This window comes from Plodia interpunctella, chromosome 4 (genome assembly GCF_027563975.2).
Source record: "Plodia interpunctella isolate USDA-ARS_2022_Savannah chromosome 4, ilPloInte3.2, whole genome shotgun sequence".
In the NCBI taxonomy this organism is placed as follows: domain Eukaryota; kingdom Metazoa; phylum Arthropoda; class Insecta; order Lepidoptera; family Pyralidae; genus Plodia; species Plodia interpunctella.
In genome coordinates this window covers 5310288-5324093 of record NC_071297.1, presented here as the reverse complement: position 1 = coordinate 5324093, position 13806 = coordinate 5310288, and the positions used below count along the sequence as shown (strand labels likewise).

The following is a 13806-nucleotide window of genomic DNA, read 5'->3' as shown; positions in this document are numbered from 1 at the left end:
CGCGAATTCCACTTCAATCGGTTCGGTCCTAGGGCGCAAAGGATACCTTTTTTCATTGATATTTGTCTGATCCTGACATAAACTAGCATTCGTTATGATTTTTATTGATCTAATCTGAAGACCTACAACGGAATGTGGCATATATGGAATATTTTAAAATTTTTAGTCTTCTGCACCCTCAATGTTTTGCATCCTGGAGGTGAGAGCAGCGAACACTGCCTCACATTCAGACCCGTTCCGTCAATATAACGAGTCGCTGACCTGAATTGTTTAGCGAAATTGTGACCACTATACTGTCTGTCTATACTGTCTGATTCTTTGGAGTATAAAAACGATTCCTTCATTATAAAAATATGCTAGAAATCTAAATAGAGATTTACGGCTCTTATGAGTAAATATCTAAACCTTCTGGGAATTTGGATTTTACAGAAAGGCTTGTCCTAGTTGCCCATTTCCACAGGCATTAAGAGGTTCCAGTAATTATCTATTTAATATCAAATAAAATGATGTACCTATTTTAGTTTATACTCTTAGAATGACTAGAGAATAGAGGATGTAGAAACATCCTACATCCTCTATTCTGTATTATTGCATTGGTAAATACGATGTAGCGCGAGCGATGAGCGGTGGCGAGTGGCGGCGACCGGCAACCGCAGACTGCCTTTGTGGACCAAACTTGGCCAACTTTCAAAATTGCGGATTGGCGCTCTAGTATCGAAATACATTTAGCCAAAATGCATGTAGCTTACCCTATGTAGATACCCTACAAAATTACATAACTATTTAAAGCTACGAACAAGAGAATTACTAGATGTTTTGTGTCCTTTAGTCATACGCCCGGCTAACTTTCTTTCAGATTCAATAAACCCACATTGTTATCAGGTATTATATTTTTTCATGTGTTTTTCTTACAGAAATCAAGTTTTTAAGGCGCTATGTACCCTCACACTAACGCCATTTTTATGGATTTATTTTATTTCTCAGCGAAAAAAATAACATGTTATCCCACACTGAGAATTTTAGTGGAATGTAGTTTGTAGTAGTTGACTAAATCGAAAAGGAAGGCCACTAAAATCCGTATAGTCAGCTGCGACTACGTCCTATTACAGAAAACTATAATACTTTCTGCCAAAATTCTTTATCTAATGTGGCATAACCTGTTAAATTGAGGCGCTAGTGTTAATGTGCGACAAATATAGCGCCTTAAAAAGTTTTACCAATTTTTTTAAACATCTTTTAGGCCTGCTGCCGTAAATTGTAAAGAAAAAAGAAGTGTGTGTGAATGTTCTTGTACCTGCACTAGTTGCTGGCGTCTGTGCTCAAGCAAGCAAAGCTGCTCCGGGCAGAGCTGGGTAATTGAACTAATAAATCTAGTCGTGTAACTGCGCTCCCGACTCGCTGAGGATCAACGCGGAACCATTAAGTCCTACGCTCAGATTTCGCCTTGACTCCACTTGCATTTAGTCGCATCACACCGACTGGCTGTAAGCTCTTAAAGCCAAGGATTTTTACTATAGAATTCCACTGTCACTTCTGATTTAACTTCCTAAACCCTCTTTTGAACACCTGACAATACGATATGGCGTTTACAAAATGACCAACACGAAAAGTCTTATCAATAGTAGCCATACACCACTGCTGGTTTCCTGTAAATATTATTTGTTTTGCTTCAGCCTCGAACAAAGTAGTTTTTCAGTTTAGTTTACATGAATCTCTCGCAGAGATGCCAGTTGCTAGCTATTTTTGTAGCCTCAATTGATTTTTTCCATTTTTCATTTGCTGAGGTATACGCTAAACATTAAAATTATTGAGTTTTGTTTTTTAATTACCCAGAATACTTATTATATAAAAATATAATAAGTATTCTGGGTAAAAATATACTTATTATATAAAATATTTTGCTTCATATCAGATTCATCACAGAGACAACGCCAAAAACAATGACAAAGAAGCCTTATCTGGAGATTTCCAGATGTTTCTCAGGGATATGGAATCGAGAGTATTTAAGGAGCCACCCAAAATTAGAAAAGGTCCCATAAAATACCCGACGTATACGACGCATAGTCCGAATGTGACCAAGAATATTGTTAGTACAACAGTATAATAACAGGATTTTTATTTATTTATTTTTTATATTTTTAATTAATTGGCAATATTTTTTAGAACATGTTTCACTCTCAAAAGGCAGCTTTAAGAGATGTGCTAATGTTGAAGCTCGTTTCCTATTACGAGGATAAATACAAACTGGCGAATCAGGAGACTACTGCTGTAACTACCACGAGCACTACAACTTCATCAACAACGACAACAACAAAGCCATCAACTAAGATCGGAACAATAAAACCACGCTTTTTATATGACAGTGCTATCGCACGCGATGTACTAAATGATGTAAGTATAACATGATTACTGTATGAAGTTACTACAGATACAGTAATAGTAGGTACTATATATAAATATTCATCTGTAGGTACAGATGAATATTCAGCACTCTACCTACTTATTTCTCTCATCTGAGCTTCCTACCGGTTTTTTCTTCCTCATCTAAGAAGGTTCGTCGTTGCTATCATCTCTTCTGTTTTTATTTTATACTAGCAGTTTACCTGCTACTTCGCCCGCTTAGGCACCCTCAGGGACAGTTTTTCATATTAAAATGGAATTGGAATAGTTGGGATGTGTTTAAGTAAATGAAGTTTTTTTTGTATATAAGTATGTAGATAGTAAGTATAAGTAATAATAAGTATTAGTTTATTTTTATCTAAGTAATTATTTTTATAAAGTACGTTATAAATAATATTTTGTATCTGGCCAGTGTAAGTCACCGATTATTTTTTTAATCAATAATGTATCTATTTTTCTTTACAGATAGAAGACAGGATATCCGCAGAGGTAGTAGTTATATGATGCCGACACATCAGGAAACTGAATAAATTATTTTATATACTTTTCATTTAATAAAAAGTTTTTTCTTTTTGTTGATCTATGAATAAAACACATGTGAAAATAAGTATATATTCTTATTTTGTTGTTTTTTTAACTTTTGGTCTTCATCACTCAATCGACCTCACTTAGGTAGGAGCTATCCAACCTTCCACCAAAAATTTTTCAATGGTTTTCAACAAAAAATATTACATATGAAGAACTCCAATTGGTCTAGTACAGTCGACAGCACATCAACCTACCTACCCAAATTCTTTGCAAACTCGCCATAGAGGTTCATTCAGGATAACTTGATATGCTGTTGACTGTACATAGCCAGACCGTGCTCTTCGTTCAATTATCTAATCCAACCAACCCATAGATCATTAATATAATTAATAAAATATTTACTTAGATACAATGGTGGATTTTTAGGATTCCGTACAAAAAAATAAAAAACGGAAACCTTATAGGGTCACTCGTGTGTCTGTTCGTCCGTCTGTCACAGCAATTTGCTCTGAATCTATTCAAGTAGATTATAATTATAATTTCACCTGATTTAGTCAACCAAAACAGGTGAAATTCGGTAAGATGGTGCAATCCTATGACTAATTCAAACGTGCAGAGGAAAGAAATATTAAGAGTGATTTGAGTGAGTGATTTTCGGGAGCAAACTTTGGAAAATAAAAAAGGTGCAAACCTTATTGTGTCATTCATATCAAATACAAGGGCTCGTTAAGAGGATCTGAAATATAGTTTTGTTAATATTGTAAAAAAAAACAATTTCGATGTAATTCATGAATAAAGACGACACTTTTATTCGGAAAATATTATTGATCCGAGAAAAAATGAATAGATGGCGCTCGTGGTTTTATGCCGTATCCACAGTGTCGTCAGTTTGTCAAACTTTGGTGAATTCTGTATACAGTGCTCGTTTTTCTTTGCGGTAAATAAAAAATCTCATACAAATTACGCAATGTTCATGCGTACGAAATTCGCGTCGGCATGTATTCGGCGACAGTGTGAGTTGGTCTATTCTCTTGTATCCCTTGATCTACGAAACTTTCCTAAAAATAAAAAAAAAATACAAAATAGTTCAGTGCTTGTAGATCACAGGAAAACCCACTAGAATTCTAGAAGTTATAAGTTATATTAACCTTCCCGTCACACTAACTCTTCACGAGAGTTTAACTCACACTTGAACGGTTTATTTTCACATCATCAAATTTTTGAGATATTTTATTAATTACCTATATAAGCAGAATTTCCCTTTTTTTTAACAAATATAATCCCTACATAGCTAATTTTTAATTAAACTAGCGGCCCGTCCCGGCTTCCACGGGTAAAAAAAACTTCATAAATTAAACACCTAAAACTTCTTTAGGAATCGAACTATCTATAAAAAAAACGCACTAAAATCCGTTGCGTAGCTTTATAGATATCATAGCATACATAAGGACAGACACACAACGGGAACCGACTTTGTTTTACACTATGTGATAGTGATAATTATAACGGATAATTATTAGCTAATAATCCATCAGGTATAGTAGTTAGCGATCCAGGTATCGAATTGTTATACTATAATAGGTTTTTGATTTAAGTTCTAAGCATGCCTAGATACTAATAAATTCTATCATAAATAATATAATAAAGCTGGTTGTAGTTATCTGAGGTTTTTTATGGCGTTTTCTACAGCCATGAACTTTGAACCCCAGAATTCACTTTCCTAATTTTATTTCACCAATCCGCACAGTCATCGACATCTTTAGTTGTCAGGCTACACAATGAATTAATTGTTACACTCTTATGTTAATTTACTCCTACAAAAATGAGTAATGATTAATCCTGTTATTCATAAGAAAGTTAAAAGATACTTAGCTTAAATATGTTTTGTCACTATAGCACTTTATTGTATTTGAAATTGACAGAAATAGACACAATATATTTTAGCTTAAAATATGTATTAAGTTTTTTATGAATAACAGGGTACTTAAATTGATTATCACCCAGATTGTCCTATTTTCCACGAGCACATATGAACATCAAGGTGATTCTAAAAAAATCGACGTAATTCTTGAAAAGGCCATATCGCGGTTATGCTTCGTTATGAAAAACACTTAAATCTGTTATCAGTGAGTAAGAATTTCATTGCATTTGCCATAAATATTATTTGTTTCTCAAATTATAAAGTAGTAATGTTTAGTTCAGATTACATGACTATTTCGTCGAGTAGTCAGTTTTTATTTATTATAACTACCTATTTATTATTTTGTATTTCATCAACTGAGGTAAGATATAAATGTAAAATAATTAATTTGGAATAAATAATAATAACTAATTACATAAGGTATTAATAAAAATGTTTGTTTTTACACCAGCTTAACAAAGAAGATGTAAAAGCAGTAATTGGAAATTTTGAGAAGTTCATTAAAGACATGAAAGCAGAAGTTCTGAAAGAGACTACACTTTCCAAAAAACCAGCAACTAAGCCCAAGAATAATCCTATTGCAAAGCATAAGCCACAATTAAAAACGAAGACGCCAAAAAATAAGCCCGCATCGCATCCAAAAATGATGAAACCTCCAAAACCAAACATGAAGATGGCACTGAAACCAAACATGAGGATGCTATCGAACCAAAAAAATAAGATGCCAAAAGCACCACCACAAGCAAAAAGATCAAACCTCATTAAAAAGCCAGATGCAGCAAAGAAAGCTCTTAGATCTGAGGTTAATAATGATTTCATCCACATTGACATATTGTATTACATATAAGCAATGTTAATATAAGCAATATTAATTTTATTATTGATCTTTCAGTTTGTTAAAAATATCCGAGCGACAACCACCACAGAAGCAATGATATTGAAACTTGTGTCTTATTACGAAAATAAATACCACGTCGCAGATATAGAGGCTCTGTACAAAGTTCCATCAGCCAAGCTAACCAATTTACCATCAAATCTTAAGCAGATGAGAGAATCCAGGGTACCACAATAGTATTAAGTTTTGATAAATTAAAAGATTTTGTAAGTACGATTAGTTAGTTGAATTTAAGAAAACCTTTTTTTAATGTAATAAAAGTTACATATATTTTATCTAAATCTGATATATTTAACGGAGATTTGAAAACAAACTACTCTTTTTTTACAAGTGATGTCTGTACTTGCAAAAAAATATTAATTGAATTTGAATATGAATTTTCTTGCCTAGCTTCAGCTTACTTTGAAAATAAAATGATTGTACCTCGCCCAAACAAACAAATTTTTTATCACACACACACTGAAAAACACTCAGTCACTCACTCACTCACGTATCACGAAATCTCAAAAACTATTGAGCCCATGAAGATGAAATTTGGCAAGAAGGTAGATTGTGACTAGGAGTCGTCCGCTAAAAAAGGATATTTCGAAATTCCATCCCTAAGGGGATGAAATAGGGGATCCCAGTTTGTATGACACTTCGTCATTTTTGAAATGAGACACATGAAATTTTTGTTTTAAATTTGTAGTTGGTAAAAAATAATAATGCTTGAAAATTACATTCCTATAGGGGTTGCAAGTTTGTATAAACATCGTCATTTTTGAAGACATATAAAATTTTTAATTGGTAAAAAATAATAATGCATTAATTAGATTTTGAAAATTACATCCCTCTAGGGGTGAAATAGGGGTTGCAAGTTTGTATGAACCTTCGTCATTTTTTAAGTGAGACACATGAATTTTTTTATTTCAATTTTTAATTAGTAATCTATATAATAATTAGTAAAATATAACTCGATTTTGAAAATTGCATCTCTAGGGGAATGATGTAGGGGTGGAAATTTATGCGAAACTTTATTATTTTTGAAGAGAGGTCCATGAAATGTTCGGCACGCATTACGGGAAGCAGTAGTGGGACATGTAGCAGGACAAGTTTCGGAACGAGATACGTAACGGAAATCGTTGCGGGAAACGGGGAATTGAACTAAAGATGACAAAAATACGAATCTGAATGATGACTGAGTAATAAACAAATTTTACCAGTCTTACAATAACTGAAATTTTACTTCGATTCCTTTTAAGAACTGAAGTTCGCGCGTGCGAATCCGCAGGAAAAAGCTAGTGTAATCATATTTTATATACTCATATTTTAAAGTCCTTGTTATAAATAACAATTTGTTTCTAGACAATCTCTATTATTTTTGCGAATTTGCTCGGAGATTGGCATTTGTTCAACGTTGTGGAACGAAAGGCTCTCTAGGGAACCACTTCATCTGCACTAAATGTGATCTATCAGCTGTATTCAGCAACCAACGTCGTGTCCGACTCTCTTGCCGGAATCACATTTTCGAAGATATCGTTTAACCAATGACCCGCTAAATTTCGTTCTTAAAAATTTACTGTTACCTAGGTACCTAGTTACTTACAGCGCCAAATGTGTGTTAGACAAAACGAAATCCAAAATACAGGGCAAGTATTCGTAATGTTCTAAAAACTTCAGCCAAGTTCTCTAGAATCGGGATGATTTATTTGTTAATTCTCGTTATCATAAATACCAAAATATGAAAAAGACAAGAACATTATCCGAGATTTATCCATCAATGATCTGATTTTATGAGAGCTTAGTGTAGGGCCGGTGATATATGCTTGACCGTCATAATATGTGCTCAAGCATAAGTCATACAATTTTATTCTAAAATCATATCATACTTTATTATCCTAATATTATGTAGATCGTTTGTTAAGATAAGTATGTTTATTGGGTGTTTGGTTTACGCAATAAACTCTAAACAGAATTTAATGAATATTGGTACGGGTGGAAATCACATCCAGTGTTGTTTTCCCCATATTGTAAATAAATCATTATAACATCACGGATATTATCTTCATTACATCTTTAATTGGTACTTAAGCTATAGCCCCAACGTATCACATAAAAATAATAATTTACTAATTTTATGTGATACATTAATATAATTTATTCAATCGTTGCCATTTTCAAGATGGCAAAAAAATGTGTCTATAGCAGAGACAATTTAATTAAATCCAAACAGTTATCTTGGCGCCTTCGCGAAACATTACATGCGAAACTTTGTCCACAAATTATGTTTGCACCATTTAAATAGACTTTCTTACCTAAATACTTTTATACCTTAGTCCATTAAATAAACTTTACAGAACGAATTACCATAACACTGAGTGTTTGTTTAATGATTCTGGTCAATAAGTGCAATGAATGTTCTATATTATTCCGAAGTGAGGCTGAGATTCTGAGTGACAGATTCCAAAATTTAGTTTTAACCAAATATAAAAATTATGGAATTATACTTATCATATTGTTCGTCTTTATTGGCCTTTTAAATTCTTGATTTATTTAAAAAAAACTGGAAAAAATGTCAAATAGTAGTTAAATAAATTCACTAAAATTACAATACTGAAACTATATTTATTGTTACAGTTAAAATTTTACTTTTAATATTATATATCATATTTTGGGTCTACTACGTCAAACTGACTTCTAGTATAACGAAGTAGATCTAAGAAGTAATTTAACTCATGTACTCTCATACCTTTCTCTTGCCATTACTTGATCCTAAATTCTTACATTATTATTTAAAATAATACAAAGGTGTTCCATTTTTTTTTGCTGATACAATTGGAGAATGAGTGCCGTGCCAAGGAGTTTGGGAATAATAATAACCTTTATTTCAGTTCACGTTGTAAAGTCTGCGTGAGCGCCATAAACCCTAGTCGCGTGTTGACCGAGAGGCCATCGTAAACTGCATCATAAACTCGAGCCTGCCTACACTACACATAAATTCACAAAATCAACGTACTTTTCAGACATTGACTTTTTTATCAATATTCAAAATTCATGTCGATATTTCTACGTTAGAAACTAATTTATTCAAATTAAATTTATTAGACTTTCTGTTAAAAAAAATAGCTCACTGAATAGAGAATATTTTACACTGGTTTTTAAGTTAATAAGCTTCAACATCTATACAAAAATGAATTATTTACTATCTGTAAAACGAATGTGAGGGTATATTGTATGTTTATAAAATTTGTCAAGTAAGTAGTTAGATTTTGCATGATTTGGAAACAAACATCCTATATTAAATGAATGTGACTTCGGAGTGATACATGTTCTATTAGGTACTCGCATATAAACTTCTAAAACAATAAGAAAAGTCCTAATAATCATACAGTATAGTTTTGGCAAGATGCCAGCAAAGCAATGAAGTTAAATCTGGGTGGGCAACAGGCCCGTTCCGGAAAATAAGGCGAAGAACTTGTTATTAGGCCTCCATGCCAAACTCCCGGAGTCTCGAGTCGACTAGAGTCACGCATGTGACTCATGCCAATGTTATGAATAGACTATCACATGACTGTAATATAATGTAGAAGTTGTTATCCATCAAATATTGTAAATGGGGATGATTTAATCACATAAAAGAAATTGGTACTACAGGGGTAGAATATAACATGGAAATAATAGTACAAAGGGAAATTCCTACAGGAGTGGAGCCTTGGGATGCATTTAGTATATTTTAAGATAGTGAAATGGTGAAGAAGAAAAAGTAGTTTATTAGACCATGAGCTCCAAGACTTCGTGACTAAAGAAGAAACCGGAAAACCACTCAAGAGATATAATTTGGTTTCTGTTGTGTTTTCCTCTGAAATAAAGACAAATCAAATGTAATGTCAAAACCTTCTTTCGATGTCTCTATTTTAAAGATGGTAGGTATAAGTGTTAAGAATAAGTCTACCTGCATGCTCGTTTGCCCAATATACCTTAGGTATAAAGATATTTGTTATTTGACAAAATCATTGAAGATAATCCATAATCGTGATAATCTCGTGGACTACCATTTTCACATGTCATTTTGTGAAAAGAAAGCCTTGGTCATGATCGTATTACACCGAGTCCGTATTCAATCAAACATTGCCTGCTCCATTAGGCTTGTAACTTTGGATAGCAAAAACGAGCGATATATTTCCCAGTCCCTTTTCAGATAGTGACAATTGTGGAATTTATTTTAAACTTTTAGTTGAAATAGCTTTCAACCCTTTCGGAGATAAATGGACATAAATGAAATATCAGCCCTCCCCGCCGGTCTACACTTTGTTCCAATCGCATTTCCCTTTGGAGCGATCTCACGGCGGAAATTAATCCATCCGGCAAATGAATAGACTGCACTTGTGCGTGCGCCGCTGATCTACCTATGACGGATGGCTTTTATCACTCCAGTTTGGTTTTAATGTACCGATTGTAAAAATTGGGTAGAGTTAATATAATTCAAACAAATCGTCAAAGATTTCTATATAATAAAATTTCGTCCTGGAGGATCTTTACTTTGTTCATATAATTTATTTGATTAGCAGTGATTTTTATTAATATTTCAGTTTAGAAAACTACAGTTTACTACACCTATAAGATATATCTATCTGTGGCACGTTTGTGGCCCTATCCTTCCTCACATACCTACCCGAGTAGAATAGATGTGATATTATAAGTTATCATAAAATCTGGAATCCATGAAAGTTTTACGATAACTTATATGTTTTCTATTTAAATAGTTTTGACCGGAAATAACCTCGAAAACATATAAAAATAAATGAGGACAGTAAAATCACAGAAAATGTCAAATCTTCATGTCACGTGAGTTATTTTAAACACGCCACGTTTTGTGACAAGTCGCTGTTAAGGCACCAGATGTTATAGAAATTTAGAATCAGTTAACTCTCTTTCATAGATTTTATGATGAATACAAATTGATTTCTTGTTTCATGCAGAAAATCTTGTAAACTCTGCATTACTTATAACTTTTTGTGCAGGATATCCACATGCAAATATAGTAGTTCAGTTAAACTTATTGTAATATCTATAAGGATAGCTGTTGTTGTTGCAATAAATAAATACTTTTTGCTCTAACGTAACTTAGCTATAGGTGGCTCAAATTCTTTAAAATGTCACAATAATTTTAAAATAAAGAGCCTAGATTACACGTAATAACTAGTACATTAATTGAGAATAGATTATTTTTCAATAAAAAAATATGGAAGACAAAAGGGGAGGCATTGGCCCAGCAGTGTGAAATATAACCAAGCTATAAAAAAAAAAATAAACTCATTATTTTATTTCAATATCAAATTTAATGAGGATGACGGTGTTACGTTGTACGTGTATCGATCACAACCAAACTTTGTAAAAGTAGGAAAGCTACATACTACTTACCTACTTACGTTGAATCAAATTGACAAAATGAGGTGAACTTCAGAAATGTTTTCAAATAGCATGGCAATTATTACTCCACTTCGTTTTCTTTACTTACATGAGCTTATGAGACTCTTCAGAAGGACCCCACCTTCCAATGTCCCCTTTCTTATTTACCTGACTTTGTTTTCATTACCGTGAGAGAAAACCAGCAAATATCATAGTATTTTTACTTTACAAGAAGTAGTATCAATAAACCTGTACTGACTGATAGCTTTTTCTAGACTTGAAGCTGATGTGTGTGTAATAAAAATTCCACATCATGTGCCACACACAATTCAGCAGTAAAATTTTACTGATGATTATTGATGATGATTTATGATTATTTAAAATTATAAAGTACTTAGTTGCTGTAATACGATAATTAATTACTAACGTATACTTGATGAAAATCGTAAACTTAACTTTAATTATAAACGTTTTAAAACTATTTTTTTAGAAACTAAGTACTTACAATCAGACCTACACTTACAATAACGTCGAAAGCTGAGCTTTTATATGTCCCTAACCGTCCCTAACTGAATTAGTCAAAGTGTATTAAGTCTAGTTTGTGATGTATAAATGTTAATGTAAACTAAAATCTGATTCTGCATTTGAGGCTAAAATTATTACATTTGAATTCTTAAATCCAAACATAGATGTGACTTACCGGTTCACGAGATTATTTGGAAAACAACTATCTGAAACGTCAAAAAATGTTTAGTTTCAGCGAGAAAAATTAAATTTACGTAGTCATCTAAATGCAAGTCTGCTGGCAAGGTTCGGGCATATTTGTCCGGTGCATTAGTGGAATTAGTAATCTCATACTCGGCGAGCTAATATATCCAGTGGTCGCCTAGTTCCTAGATGCGGATATTAATCAGTGAGACTCTTCGGGTGAACGAGTTTCAAATTAATGCTTTTGCTATCTGTGGCTTAAACTATGCGATTATATTTGCATACGGTAAGCGTACTGCAATGCCTACGCTGCAAATAATTTGGTTTACTCTAAAGATAGGAGTTTAAAAACCAATGAGAGCTGATGAGCAATTCAGTTAAGTTTGACATTATATTTTATATATTCAGATTGACGGCCTATTATAAAATCACAGCTGAATCTTCAAAATTCAAAAGGTAATTTTTTATAGCTTAGTAGTGGCGCCTCACAGTTCGGGAAAACTCTCAGATAAAATAAATCTTAAAGCTTGTTTTAAAAGCAACATTTACTTGATAATTAATATAAAAAATATAGCAAAATTAGCTATGTTATTTTTAGAAATCTAAGGCTACATAATTAGGTTTGCTGGAATCTCCGAAAAGGCAGTGTGTGTGCTTAGATTCTCTCCTTAGGTCGCTAATCAACGGGCCTCATTCGATTACTCGCCTGACTCGCCTACCGTTTAATTACGTTGCCGCTCTTTTTATCTTCAATTACCCATGTAGCTAATGCTTAATGTAACTAGAGATAATGTAGGCGCATACACCTTCGATAAAATAAATTTACCAGTTGTAATTAAAATTAAAGTTTATTTAATCTAATTCCCGAATCTAATGAAAGATAATATGCTAAGTTTGTTTGGATATCACTATCAATATAATATACTAATAATCAGACTCTTATATGACTAGTTACAATGTAGAAAAGCAATCGCGTCATTTTCTTAGCAATAAAATACGTTCGTTGAGCTAATAGCTTGTGCGTTCAGTCAGCAATCAAAAGACAATGCCAAAGTTTTATTTCATTATCTTGTCTAACTTAGCATCAAATTTGCTGATTTCGATACATATATTCCTAAAACATGGACTCATTTGTTTCCAGTTAACGAACAATGCCCAATGAGGCCGGCTGCCGAACGGATTCAAACAGCTTACTGGGATTTTAGTTTGCCTGCTATTGTTTGTGTTCATGGAAAATCTATCCAATCCCAAGTAGTTTTCATAGAGAATTCAGCATGTTTGACAATCGAAATGTTTACATTTATTCGGGTAGTATGATGGATATTGTGAATAGGATAATAACACTGCAGCAAAATAAGATTTGTGTCAGATCTGGGGTGGTTTATTATGGATTGCAATACAATTTTCATACGATAGATTTATATAATAGGCTCTTTATACTCGTAAGCAGCCAAAACTCAAGTGTTGCGAGTGGTCAGTTTGCTAATATATAATAATAAATAACAGACACATAATCTGTGTCTGCCTGTTTAATAAAAAACTATATTTCTAAAAAAATGGTTCTGCTTCAATGACCACTTTTACGATTTACGATAAAAAAGTCACTCTCACAAAGTAGACTGTTGATTTAATTTTCTAATATTACAAGGAATCTTACATTTGTCAGTGAAGTCCAGTTGTAATTTCCCAAGTTCCCAATTATTTCTGTCGAGGGCAGTAATTAAGCAGCATAAAGTGCTTGGATGTCGTAATCCGACCACTTTTGTGATATTTAAACGAGTTTCATTACGCTTCGGTTATAAAAGCAGCGCTATTACGAGAAATGGACTGGAAACATCACGCTCGACTTCAAATGACCGTAATTGTCGACGCTGAAAATAAATATGAGCTAAGGGAATTTGTTTGACTTCCATAGACATAAAGTAGCCTGTCACTATACGCTATTTCATAATTTGTTCTGTTTATT

The 13806-nt window shown here is 33.0% G+C and overlaps 1 protein-coding gene and 2 long non-coding RNA genes across 3 annotated transcripts; 2 read left to right on the top strand and 1 right to left on the bottom strand.

The window, feature by feature from the left end:
* The first annotated feature begins 1642 nt into the window (after window positions 1–1642).
* On the top strand, window positions 1643–3020 carry LOC128669561 (uncharacterized). Its single transcript, XM_053744466.2, has 4 exons — window positions 1643–1784; window positions 1913–2086; window positions 2164–2391; window positions 2866–3020. Exons 1-4 carry the CDS (start codon window positions 1707–1709, stop codon window positions 2902–2904), a joined length of 519 nt encoding a protein of 172 aa, XP_053600441.1. The 5' UTR covers window positions 1643–1706; the 3' UTR covers window positions 2905–3020.
* A 688-nt stretch (window positions 3021–3708) lies between these two features.
* LOC128669578 (uncharacterized) lies at window positions 3709–5049 on the bottom strand. The gene is made up of 2 exons (XR_008404659.1): window positions 4913–5049; window positions 3709–3986 (listed from the first exon to the last, which is right to left on the bottom strand). It is a non-coding gene; the product is annotated as an uncharacterized LOC128669578 (long non-coding RNA).
* A 9-nt stretch (window positions 5050–5058) lies between these two features.
* LOC128669577 (uncharacterized) lies at window positions 5059–6019 on the top strand. The gene is made up of 3 exons (XR_010369875.1): window positions 5059–5210; window positions 5301–5651; window positions 5742–6019. It is a non-coding gene; the product is annotated as an uncharacterized LOC128669577 (long non-coding RNA).
* Window positions 6020–13806: the final 7787 nt, after the last annotated feature.

Excerpts from the sequence above, each read along its gene's own strand:
- LOC128669561 (XM_053744466.2), top strand. The coding sequence starts at position 1,707 with ATGAATCTCTCGCAGAGATGCCAGTTGCTAGCTATTTTTGTAGCCTCA. Across the intron at positions 2,087-2,163 it reads CGAATGTGACCAAGAATATT|AACATGTTTCACTCTCAAAA; the intron begins GTTAGTACAACA and ends AATATTTTTTAG. Across the intron at positions 2,392-2,865 it reads CACGCGATGTACTAAATGAT|ATAGAAGACAGGATATCCGC; the intron begins GTAAGTATAACA and ends TTTTCTTTACAG.